Below are 13,460 nucleotides of genomic sequence, written 5' to 3' on the forward strand. Positions count from 1 at the left end.
TCTTTCTGTACCTGAATTTTTGTTTCTGTTTTGTCTGGTTTGAGACATGTGTCCCAGCTGAACTCAAAATTGTCTGCTTCCGTTACCAGAGCATAGGATTCTAGGTTGGGCTGCTAAAGATTCCTATGAGGCTCATGGGTTGAGTTAAATAAACTATGTCCCTTCAGGGGGAAAAACATTTCTTGGACTGTGATATTTCCTCCTTCTAACTGGAAATATTTTATACTTTCAAATATGAAAGTTATTGATCTGATAATGCTTTAAACAATAGATTTAGGTTCGTTATGTGGAATGAACTTCATGGGGGGTATGGAGAACCTGTTTTTCCCCTTTGCTCTTGGCCATGCTTCTGGCCCACGCTGCTTGGCCACACCCATACCGTGGGTTTATGTGTAATCCTTGAAGAGTCTATGTCCCTATCCGAGTATCTCTCAGCTGTTTTCCTCTAATTCAGCAAAGGACATCGAGGTCCTCTGGTCACTGGAGGTCTCTTCTATTGATGGGTCTCCAGCGTATCTCTTCAGCAGAGTCCACTTGGGGCATGGGAAACAGTCCCTCATATTTGCCGCTAGAGGGCGCGTGGACACTTCCCAAACAGCTTCCAGCTATTCAGAGTTACTTAAGATTTCTTTTTTAAACTCCTGATAGACACCATCTCTGTGGGGCAGTCATTCAAGCGTCCCATCTGGCAGAGGGGCAGCCATAACTCACAAGCTTAATATTGTTTAATCTCCAGTTGCAAATATGCTATATTTTTTATTTGGGGAGGGGGAACCGACTTAAGGAAAAAACAGCGCGTGAATGCGCAACCGCAAACTCGGACGTGGTGGCCCTTCCTTCACCTTGGGAATTGGTTGCAGTTCGCAGCTAGATGAAGATGCATGCACACAGAATCGTTCCGGTGTTTTTCATTACACATCCGGAAAGAAAAGGTGGGTAGACAACAGAGGGCATGTTGAATGATCCTAGGCTGTTACTAACTGCTCATTAAGGACCCCACCCAGGAGTGTTCTTGTCAGAGACCCAGTGTGGAGATAATGCGAAGACGTATGTACTACTCTACTTGGTAGCTGGGTCATATTGAAGAGCTACAGTTGGGCCAAACCCAGGGATGTGTAGATTCGAGGTGTTGTTATCCTGTAATTTTTGAGGTTGCACAAACCGTTCAGAAATGATGGGCTCTTCCGTTCGGCTGTCTCTACAAACCACAGTCTAGCCTCCCGGCCCTCCCTTCCGCAGCTCTCCCTTCGGCGAGACGATGCCTTCCTTCAGGTATATCACTAAGCACACGAGTGGATTAAAATCTTATTCTAAAGAGAAAAAGCTAGACCGATGACCATTGTTCATGGCTGTCCTATCACCAGAAACACGTGACCGGGCCACTCCACTGTCCTTTGAGACCAGCTGCAGTTAAATGTCCTAGAAGAAGGAACACAACTGTGGACTTTTGAACTGGCCTCTGTGCTAGGTTTTTTTTTTGTTGTTGTTGTTGTTGTTTTGTTTTGTTTTTTTTTTTTTTTTTTTTGGTTGTTGTTGTTGTTGCTGTTCCAGCAAATCACTGCGGGCAGGGTGCCTTAAAACACGAGCAAAATTCAAAGGTGGTCCGGATAAGGAGAGTGCCGGGGGGCGTGGCTCCATGCATGTGCAAGGCTCTGGGTTCAGATTCCCTGCACACAAACTGGGTGTGTGTGTGTGCACACGTGCATGTGCACACACAGAGAATACACTACACCCTTCTGCACACGCACAAGCACACACACAAGCAGGGGGCTTGCTTTGATGAAATGAATGAAGTAGTCGTAGGGACTTTAGACCTAGAGGGTGTGTTCTGTAGGGAGAAGTCTGTCAAAGAAAGAGGAAGGCCTGAGGTGAGGCATTCATTGTCCATTCTCACGGGGAGATCAGTCTTTACGCTGTGTCCCTGACTCAGAGTCCTAGCCAGACAAGGTTAAATTTGGGGCACTTGACGATGGACCGAGGTCTTCAGATTTGTAGCTGCCATTATTAACAGTCTGTTATCTTGGGAGGCACCTTGAGATACAGAGTCACAGCTGGTCACGAAGAGGGGGCTGCATCCAGGAAACTCCCGGGGGAGGTACGGGAGATGAACACCCTGACCTTGGTCTCCTCCCCTTTTTATTCCAGTCCTTTTTAACCCAACCACAGCAGAAAGCCAGAGGACATCAGCAAAGTGCCACATCTCAGTGTCCCTAGACTCTGGGTGGAAACAGAGTGGGGTGGGTCTGGAAAGGGTAAATGCCCCTCTCTAAAATGACAAATTTCTCCCCGCTCTCTGAGAAAGGATCTCAGTCTTACAAGCAGAAGAAAGAGCGTGTCCCAAACAGATGATGGGGGAGTGTTGATACAGGGGTGAGGAGCAAGAGAAGCCAAGGCGACGGAGACATTAGGATGCTGAGCAGGCCGGTCCTGAACACTCTTGGAAAAGCAGCAACCAGTGGGGTGCTCTTGTCAGAAAGTTTCCCTGTGCTGTGTGGGGCAGGCCATGGTGTTCTCCGTGGCACTTAAGGGAGGGAGCTCTAAGCAGGTTGCTTGCCACCTACCTCCCCCATAGGCCTGACAGGACATCTACTAGAGCCCTTTGTCATGGAGTAATACAGAAAGTATTTCATAAGTGACACTAAAAGGCTTTTGCAAAAAAATCCCCCGTGCCAGAGGTCAGGGGCTACCAAGGAGAAAATGTCTGAGTCCCATGCAGATGTGGAACTTGGCGCCGAGGGGACGCCTGGCACAAAGGCAACCGGTTACTGCAGTCTGTCCGAATGCCTGGGGGCCCCGGGGAAAGAATGTGTCCCAAGGAGCTTAAAACAAGCAAGCAAACAAAAATAACCATCCAAAGAATCTTTCAGAAGTCTTGGCTCGCAGAAGCACTCCAGGACATCACTGGAACACACAGTTGTTAGTGCAAACCGAGTACAGTTTGCCAAGTGGCAGGGGAGCAAACAGCTCGGGATACTTCAAGGACAGACTTTTAAAGTAAGTCTGAAAATGACATACATCTGCTCAGCTGCTCTCCTCAGCTTTGGACAAAACGCAGATGGCCCCTCTCTCTTACCGTAGCTTTGATCTTTGAGACAGTAGCTTTGGTTCTACAGGCATGTGTCTCCAATTTCCTGATCCGGTGAAGTCCCCTATGAGCTGGCACCCTTGGGCATCATCTTTCTGCGTGTTTCCGTGCTCTCACGGTGCTCTGTCAACATTCTACACTCCGCTGAGCTGATAGTCACAAGAGTCACAGTTTCTAGACGACCGCACTGTGCGCTGTTCCACTGCCTGCTGAACATTTCCTCCCCCAGCAGATGCCGAACTGAGTCCTTCCCCGAACAGTGAGAGAGCCTCACCCAGCTCCCCCCTCAACCTTATTACAGAGCTTTTAGTTACTTATTTATCAACTTCCGCACTAGGAGTTTAGTTCCTTGAGTTGAGTGGATGGACGGTGAGGGAATAGATAGGTGATTGGAGGGATGGATGTATGGAGGGATGTATAGACTGTGGCATGCCAAGTGAGAGGGTGGGTAGGTAGATATTAGGTGGCAGATGGATACCCTGCTGCTTGGATAGGTAGATGGATGGATGGATGACAGGTAGGTAAATGGCTGGCCGAGCCTGCCGCAGACAGTCTGCTTTCTCTTCAGACACCAGAACACTGCTGCTTAGACTCCGATCCGCAGACACTGCTAAAAGTTTCTTGGCCCTTTAAAACCAGAGAGAACTGGACAATTAGAGGAAAGCAGAGAGTGATTAGACACGGAGGGAAGGTCACATTTAACCTGAATAATTGTTCCAGAAGCCACAGCTGTGGTGCCGCTCACTTTAGGATGTAAATTTGTCTCACGAAAGTCAAAAGGACAAAAGCCCATTCCTCAATAAATGAATTATGAAGGACTTTCTGTGTGCATGCATGTTCACATGTGCACACAGATGTGTGCTTATGTGCATGTTAAAAACCTCATGTGCACATGCAGCAGAAGCATCTGAGGCACATAGATTCTGCCCTGTGCCTTTTTTGTAGGAACACAATGTTCCCTCTGCAAAAAAAAAAAAAAAAAAAAAAAAAAAAAAAAAAAAACTAAGAAATTTCAAGCACCTGGAAAATCTGTTTTTGTCTGAAATGTCTTAGAACACTTTCTCAAGGATTTATGATGTCTGAGAAATTTTATACTTTGAGACACTTAAAGCCAAGATGGACAAAAGTTGGGAGCAGTTGGGAAAATTCTGCCTCTGCGTGCCATTCTAGCTCCAAATGTGTTATTTAATATGGGTCTAGGAAAATATGTTTTTAAAAAAAACCCAAATTACAGCAAAGTTGCCAGGCGTGGTGATGTGCCTGGAATTCCATCACTGAGAAGGAGCCGGCAGGAGGGTCTCAAGTTTGAGTCCAGCCTAGGATACATCACAAGAGTTTGTCTCAGCAACAAGAAGCAAATAAAATGAGAAAAAATGTAGCAAACTGATTGTACGGAGGAGGAAAACAACCTATAACAGCCACAGGTTAGTCAGGGAACAGGCCAAAGAAAAGCAGGAGCAATATTGAACACAGAACCACGCTATCAGGGTGACAGTGAACCCTCCAGATCCTGATCCTCCAGAGAAGGGCTGAGTTCGAGGGAGTGCAAACCCGACTGTGGTCCCTGAGTTCGAGGGAGTGCAAACCCGACTGTGGTCCCTGAGTTCGAGGGAGTGCAAACCCGACTGTGGTCCCTGAGTTCGAGGGAGTGCAAACCCGACTGTGGTCCCAGCTCTTTCTGGGTCTCTGTCATCTGGCCTTAACATGAAAAGATGACAACACACATTTTATTATGGTTGCCATGACAAAAAAAAAAAAAATGTGGTATGCACACACCTCTCAGCACGGAACTTCTTTTTAGTTAACACAAGGGTACCACAGAACTCGGCGGGCATTGTCTGTGATGGGTCACACTTGGGCTTGTGAACAGGAAAGTTATTTAATGCATGTCATTTAAACATTTTCTTGTCAGCCAGATGTGGTGGCTCGAGCCTTTGATCCCCCAACTCAGGAGGCAGAGCTTTGAGGCCAGCTTGATGTGTGTGGTGAGTTCCAAGCCAGCCAGGGCAACATAGAAAATGAAAACAGAATGGTAGCCATGTTTAAACATAAGCAGATGAAATTAGCTTAAAATAATATGCTTTACTTTATTTAGTGTATCCAAAATACTGGGTATTACCATACATTATGGTATATATATGACTACACCATATCTAAGACAATATGCTTGTATTATATACAATTATGGTATATTATATATGACATACATACACAATATAATATATATTATATGTCATATTACATATGACATATATAGTGTGCTTGTATTATGTTATCTATTGTATATTCATACATATAATATATTGTATATAATAAACACAAATAATTTCAGTATATAATATGTAATTAGCATAGCAAGACATTTTTAGTTTGTTTCTTTCATGCTGGACCTCAGCACTTTATATGTTCAGCCCATCTCAACTCAGATAAGTCACTTTTCATACAAAAGCCAAAGGTCACCTGCAGCCCAGGGGCTACTGAGTTTAACACTGCAGATCTCACATTTGTGCGCATACAAAGTCTTTTAGTTGCTTCTTTTCTGGCAGTCACGCAGATGGATTCCAACTGGAAACATCTCTTCACGCTCCAGCCTTCCTGTCTGACAGAGATGGAAATGCTGGCGTGAGAGTGAAGCCTTCTCTCCTGTGACTCACAGGGTTCATGCTCTACGAATGCCCCTGTGAAGAACGGCTTTGCTCCCCCCACCCCACCAATGCTAAGCCGCAGGAACTGGTAGTACAGGAGTATGCTGCCACTTTACTCAAGAATTCTTCAAAGACTCAGAGGCAGAATTACTCTGCATGGGACCAAGAGAAGATGTTTTCCCACGGTCTTCCTTACATTTAGGATTAGCTTATTACAGAAAGACTCTCCCTCCTCCTCTGAAGGTGGGTGGGTGGGTAGATGGATGGATGAATAATAATTAAACCAGTAGATAATTGGCTGGCTGCCTTATTTTAACTTAGTTTCCCAACAGGAAAAAGGAAAGTTTCCCCTCTTCTGTATTTCATTTCCTTCCCATAAACTTTGGCGGGGCGGCAGTAGGTGGCAGTCTGACACCTTAGATTTTGAATTCAGCTAGTGCAGGACCTGGGGAAGAACAGCTGTCAGCCCTTTCCCTCCCTCTAGTACTGAGGGTAGTGGTCAGGGTCTGGGGAAGAACAGCTCTCAGCCCTTTCCCTCCCTCGAGTACTGAGGGTAGTGGTCAGGGTCTGGTGCTTCCCTGAAATAGGTAACCACAGAAACGTGTTAAAATGACAGGATTAACAGTGACGCGTGCGTTGCTGAGAAGTTTCCACCTCATTTGCGTCTTTGTTTGGCATGTGGGTGCATGTGCCAGGTCACACATGTGACCAGCTGAAGAGCAAGTTGTGACAGTTGACTCCTTCCGGAACTCAGATAGTCAGGCTTGGTGGCAAACACCTTGCCTACTGCTCTCCCATTCCCATCCCCCACTCCACCCCACCCTGAAGGTCATCACCGAATTCACACACAGAATCTATGGTTTTTCCAGTTAGTGGTATATATTCATTATTTTCCCACCCCGTTAGCTTTCTGACAAACTTTGAGGGTTTTGTGAGTGGGCCTGAGCGTTGATTGAGGTACACTGACTGGAAACTCTGGAACTTTGAGTCGTATTACCATTAAGGCGAGGTTTAGAATTCTATGCCATGCACCTGCCTGTGGTGTCCTGATTTCCTGTAGTTACACCACCTCACTGAAAGCCTGGCTCCTGCAGGTAGTGTGGATGAGAAACGTGCCTACACCTGTAGACAAAGCTGAGTTTACAATTTGATGAGAAGCTTTGATTGGTTTTAACTCAACAGAACTGTAGATTGTCCTGAAGCTGTTTATATTTTAATGTTAAATCCATTTCCCCAAGAAGAACTAGCTACTCACCTGACTCCAACTGAACCTTCCCATTTTCATTAGTAAAGTAAAGGAAAGCCAGTGACTGGGCGGGGCGAGGGAGGTGGAGAGGGCTGAGAGGTCGGAGGAGGTCAGGGGGCAGAGGTTAGAGATCATGCCAACATGGAGCTTCCCAAGGACCAGCTGGACCCAGGTGGGATTGACTGGTGTTAAAAGCTATGAGCATTAAGGATTTTACAGGTCTAATATCTCTTATAGAAGGGCAGTTTGTATCTTTGTCTATTTGATGCAATCTTGTTGTGTAGAGGGTTTGTGGACTGAGAGTTGAATATATAAACCTGAGTGAAAAGCAATCAGGCTGTAGAGTTGTATTTATGTGGGATTTTGGGGTACAGAAACACCCCTGGGACAGAAGTGGAGAATAGGCGGTAGAAAACAGCCAGGGAAGGGAGTTGCTTGGACAAGTTGGGCCATGGTGACAGCTCAGACCTCGCGCCAGAGGTACCCGAGGCTCCAAACTAAAATCGGGCCTGAGGAGTGAGACCTCAGGGCTGATAGAGAGATAAAGCCTTTTTATTTTTTAATATTTACTGCAACACAGAACCATTTAAAATTGTTCAGTCATAAAATGAACTTAAAATCAGAAGGATCATCTGATACCAGCCACCCTATGGTTGAACCTTGAAAATACTGAGCTAAGCTACTTAGATGGCGTATTTCACCGTGTAGACTCGGACATGCTAACAGGAGTGTTCCAGGATGAGGTTAACATTGACTCGGTGGACTGGGGCAGTAGGTGTCCCTGCCCACTACGGAGGGACGCCATCTACCTACTGAGAGCCAGAGAGAGAGAGAGAGAAAAGCTACAACACTGGCTTCCTGCCCGCTTGAGCCTGTCTGGTTACAGGAGCTCTACCCACACAGATACCCTGTGTTCTCTTTCCCTCCAGCACCTTGACAAATAGAGATGCAGAGGACAAATCCTATACTCAGTGCTTTCGATACAAAGCTCCCAGAAGGGTCAAAGTCACAGATCAAACAGCAGATTTAACAGCTGGGGTGAGAGGAAATAGATAATTATTGTCTAGTTAGGAGCATTTACATTTTGGATGACAGCTCCATATAGAATAGTCTGGCTCTGAACTCACAGAGATCTGCCTGCCTCTGCCTCCCAAGTGCTGGGGTACCACCATGTGCCACCATGCCCAGTGGATGGCACCTCTGGAGTGGACATGCGGAAAGCTGTGAATGCAAAGGGTATCATTGAGCTAGAGACGGAAATTTAAATGGTAAGATTATATTATATATTATTTTACCACAATTTTTAAAACACAGAGATAGTGAGCAGTTAGCAGTACTTACTTCGCTTACAGACCCGAATTCAGTTCCTAGTGCCCACTTGTACGCTTACAACCATCAGCTGTCCCAGTTCCAGAGGATCCAGTGCCCATTTCTGACCTCTGCAGATGTCAGGCACATACACAGTGCAATACACTCAGGTAAAACACGAGAACACACACAGACACAGAGAGATGGGGGGCGGGGAGGGAGGGAGGGAGGGAGGGAGGGAGGGAGGGAGAGGCTTCTTAAGTGCTTACTGGAATGTTCTGAGCAAAAAAAAAAAAAAAAAAAAAAAAAGTGTTACCGGAGTTAGAGAGCAAGAAAGCCCTGAGGGACTGTGGACCACAGGAAGCCTCCCAGGTCCCTTATATGACATTTCAGCAGCCTAAGGCTGACAGGGAACCAGCACAGGCCTGGAAAGCCAGTGTGAGGCAGGAATCCAGGGCCAGCACAAAAAGGTAAGTAGTTCAAGTCTGTCTTGAGATGTCTTAATGAGCAGGGCACTGTGCTGTAAAACGTGCTGCTAACGTAGTATTAGAAGTCACGGGGCTGCAGTGACGCAGTTAGAATCAGGCCATCGGGGAGAAGACCAAGTCATCCTGTTAGGGACACAAAGGAAGAGACAGAGAAACATGGAGCAAACTAAGCCCACGGACTAGGCCACCCTGAGCCTAGGACAGAACTTGGAAGTGTTAACTGGGCCTCCCACAACACTCACTGGCTCTCAGCTTTGACAGATTGTGAAGGCAGGCCAGACAGTGATCCAGAGCCAGGTGTTCTGCCCAGACTAGTGGACCTGTGCCGTCGGGAATCAAGTCCGATTTCCAAGAACCAAGATGATCTGAGGCAGCTGACTCCCTTCTGTCTGGATGCTCAGAGCCAGGAAGAATGAGGAAGAGACAATGGGGTGAGGCAGATACACAGGAAAACAAGAGGACCAGATGAATGCGATTCTCAGCTGAGTTCTCTACAGGACGACAGAAAAGCGGACACCTACTTGTAATCTTAGCCCTTGGAAGATAGAACCAGGAGGATCGGGAGTTCAAGGCCAGCTCAGCCAAACAGTGAGTATGAGGCTAGCCTGGGCTACCTGCTACTCGTCTTCAACATGAATAGAGGAAACATGGCCTTTAAAAGATTGATTTGGAGATTTAGATCAGAATCGGTAAAGTTCTGCTGTGTGTGCGGGTCTGAGTTCTGATCCCAGCATCCACATTAAAAGCTGAATGTGTCAGTGTGTGTCTGTAACCCCAGAACTGGGAAGGCAGAAACAGAAAGATCTCTGGGCCTTGAGGCCAGCCAGTCTTGCTGAGCTCTGCGTTGAGTTGGAGACTGTCTCAAAGATAAAGTTCAGAGGAAATTGAAGAAGACACCTGATATTAGTTCTGATTGACCCCTACACACTTGCACACCTGTGTGTAACACAGGAACTCACACTCGGCTTACACACAATGCCAAAGATAAAGAGCTAAATAGGCTAATCTGGCATAGAATAATTTTACAGAAAAGGTCAGTAAGAGATAAAAATGGCTGCAGGGGTAGAAACTTGATTTCAGGAACCAGTGCAGGATTCTTATCCCCACTGCTAGAAATCTCGGCTAGAGTCACCCCCATAGACCCTCCGGGACTTCTCCCCATCTCCCCTCTCCTCTCTCCCATGTTCTCCCTAAGTATGACCCCCCTCCGAAACCCTAATCCCACCCCATCCCCTCTCCCAGTTCCCTCCTTGAGTGAAATTCAACCGTCCTCCCTTGGGCTCTCCTTGCTATCTGGGTCTGTTGTTTAAAGCATGATTATCCTGTATTTTCTGGCTAATATCCACCTATCAGTGAGTGCGCACCATGTGCAGCCTTTTGAATCTGGGTTACCTCACTCAGGATGATATTTTCTAGTTCCATCCATTTGCCTGTGAAATTCGTGATGTCCTCGTTTTTTAATAGTGGAATAGTACTCCATTGTGTAGGTGCACCACATTTTCTTTATCCATTCTTCAGTTGAGGGACATCCAGGTGGTTTCTAGTTTCTGGCTATTTTAGTGGGATTGCTTTGAATTTCTCTGGTTTGCTGTATATTGCTTTTACTATGTTTAGGTATGGACCTTGAATTCCTGATATCTCCAAGGCTTTTATCATGAAGGGGTGTTGGAAGGGGAGGGAAGGGAGAGAATGGAAGGGGAGGGGAGGGGAGGGAAGGGTGGTGATTCAGGAAGGTCTGTGTGAGCCGGTGGAAGGTGGAAGAGGCAGAGGTGGACCAAAGCAGAAGGAAACAGAGGTTAGGAGTTCAGGCCACAGATACAGGCAGGACTGAAGTGGACCCAGGCCAGGAAAACACATTCCCAGTCTATTCTAGTTTTTCACTTCAGATATTAATTTTTGGAAAATTACATCTGTTTAAAGTATAAGTTAAAGGCAAGAAAACTATCTGTAAAGGTATCTTATATGTTTCTTTGTGGATTTATTTATTTTTCTCACCATTTTTTCTTTCATTTGTATTTTTCTTTATTAAAATTTCAGGGGTTTTATTTTGGCATAAGGTTTTTTCTCATTTGAATCCCATTTGGATATATTTATTCATTTAAATTATTTCCTAGTGCTGGATGTGGTGGCTTCAAACCTGTTCTCTCAGCACTCAGGACTGAGTTAGGTGAATCACTGTGACTTCAAGGCCAAACTAGACTGCATAGTGAGTTCCAAGACAGGCTGGACCACAGCAGGTTGACAGTGTTGGGGATGGTGATGATGGTGATGATGATGATGAAATAAGTATCCTGATTCCTGATTTTTAAATTGTTTATTCTTTGTCATCTGATCTCAGGTATTCCCTTGTTTCTTCTCTTACAGAGTCCTGAGTACTTACTAATTGGGCAAATATATAGTTTTTGTTGGTGGATTTCATAGAACCTTGATGGTTAGACATGCTGGTGGGGGAAGGGCAAGGCGGGCCGACCTTTTGTAACTGAAACATAGCCCTGCTTCACTGGCTTCCCTGTCTCTCAGCTCTTCCCAGTGCAGTGCCCTGTGGACTTAGGCACACTGGGCCGAGCAGCAGGTTTCCCACACCTCACAGTGACAGAGTCAGAGCTCTGATCTGTGTGACTTGGGGTCCCAGCTGTCACCTCCTAGTTCAGCAAGATTCCCAGGTCTTTTGGCCGAAGGCTAAGTCACCCCACCTACTCCATGTGGCCAGAGACATCCTCAGCTTCAAAAGCAGTGGGTCTGGCACACCTGTCACAGCAGGGGGTCCCATCACACCTGTCACAGCAGGGGGTCCTGTCACACCTGTGGAAGCAGTGGGTCCCATCACACCTGTCACAGCACTTTTGTGTTGCTGTGATCACAATACCCGACAGAAACAGGCTTACGGTTTAAGGGACTAGAATCATCACAGCAGGGATGGTTTGGTGGATGTTTCAGGTTGTGGCAGGGGACACACACACACACACACACACACACACACACACACACGACTGTTGCCGTGGTGACAGGCTAAGAAGCAGAGAGCAGCAAGAACTCAGAACCAGCCTCTAATATGCCAAGGCCTAAACCATCTCCTCAGGGCTCCTCAGACTCCTCAGTGTTGTTTGCTACAAAACAAGCCTTTAAAACACGGGTCTAGCTAACTGGGCTTGTTACGCTTTTTGAAAGGCCTCTACACGGTTTTATTCTTAGTTTACGATAAGGACAATGCAGACATGAAGGTATCACGCTGGGTGTGTGTGAAAGGTTGATCTCAAGCCCTGCCCTGTGCTTCCTCTAAGGATAAGACGGACTTAGCAAAACTTCGGAAATAATGAGATTTTGCTTTCAGAATGCCAGCGCCTCTCACCACCACGGCTGTTTCCCAGGGTTCTCACGCTCCAGCTAGAGTCTACGATAAGGTTTAATATGCTGCTCTTCCTGGTCTGATTTTGTATTCTCTAAGTAAGTTCTTAGATTAGAAAGCCGTTAGGGAATGAGGAATGAAGCGCTAAGCGGAGAAAGCTTTCTCATCCCGTCCTGTGGAACACACAATAATGCCTTCCAAAGATGTCCATGCCTCGGTTCTCAAGTTGTCAGGTTACCTCACGTGGAAAAGGATCTTTGTAGATACGAGTACACTTAGGAAACTGGGATTAAGATATTGTCCTGCCTTCTGAACGTTCCAAAAACCATGAACTAAAACAAACCCTTTTTCCTTGAAAGTTTATTAAAATTATATAAAATTTATTAAAATTATTCATTGTACGCGTGCTCTACTGCATATATACATCCACATCCCAGAAGAGGGCAACTTACCCCTCGTCAGCTTATTACCTTAGGTATTTGGTTATAGTGATGAAAAGCTAACTCAGGTTTATCAGTGGAAGTGCTTACAAAGTTATCATCTGCAGATGAAAACTCCATTTCCTTTCCAGACTCCCACAAAAATGTCCAGGGAAAAGCCCTCTTACAGGCCTGAATGATTTTTTATTTGCTGGCCACAATTTCTGTATTTCTGAACTCAGTTCCTCTTTGGACCGGGTCTGAGTATCCTTTTTGAATGTTCCCTATTTGGTGCCTTTGATTTGGCTGCTTACATGAAAAACATGCCTGCGGGGCTGGAGGGTGCCTCGGTGTTTAGGATCTTCCAGCGGGTCCGATCTCTGTTCCTAGTATCCACATCTGGAGGGTCACAAGCCCCAAAGCCCCTAGCTCCGAGGGTTATTACGCCACCTTCTGGCCTCTTTAGGTACTGTGCTTCCATGCGCATACCCACCCAGAGTCGTTGAATATCCTCTTCCCCCTTTTCCTGTTAACTAAAGGAAAAAGAATTTTGGCTGGAAGATGGCTTGGCAAGAAGGCTGACTCTTTGAAGGATAACTCCTGTGAACTGCCTTGAAAGGAAGTCCACAGGAGACACAGATGCGCATCTGTGCGTCTGTCACAGTCTCTGGGGATCGACAGTGGCCTGGTGTTTATGTCCCTAGAGAGTTTCCATTAGAACACTCCTCTGTAATGTGCCAGCCATTAGTGGTTAGCTATAAACCTTCAGAATTCGGCCTGCCTTTTCTGTTTTCCACTGTTCCTGGATAATGTCATGAATGGGTGAGAAAAAGTGGGGGAAGAGGAACAGGAGAAATATATAGTATTTCTGTATACTGTATATAGAATATATATGACATTTATATATGTAGCATTTTTTTTAT

General features: G+C 46.0%; 1 protein-coding gene across 1 annotated transcript in view; it reads right to left on the reverse strand.

Moving 5' to 3' along the window:
* The window catches only part of LOC308421215 (uncharacterized protein), a gene marked incomplete at both ends in the record, with an annotated part of 28,350 nt that extends 15,332 nt beyond the window's left edge, over positions 1–13,018 (reverse strand). The window contains 3 exon segments of the mRNA XM_080917487.1: positions 3,564–3,712; positions 11,470–11,574; positions 12,852–13,018. Of these exon segments, the coding sequence (XP_080773613.1) occupies positions 3,564–3,712; positions 11,470–11,574; positions 12,852–13,018 (421 nt within the window).
* Positions 13,019–13,460: the final 442 nt, after the last annotated feature.

The sequence above is a fragment of the Micromys minutus genome (assembly GCF_963924665.1).
Source record: "Micromys minutus genome assembly, chromosome: 5".
In the NCBI taxonomy this organism is placed as follows: Eukaryota; Metazoa; Chordata; class Mammalia; order Rodentia; family Muridae; genus Micromys; species Micromys minutus.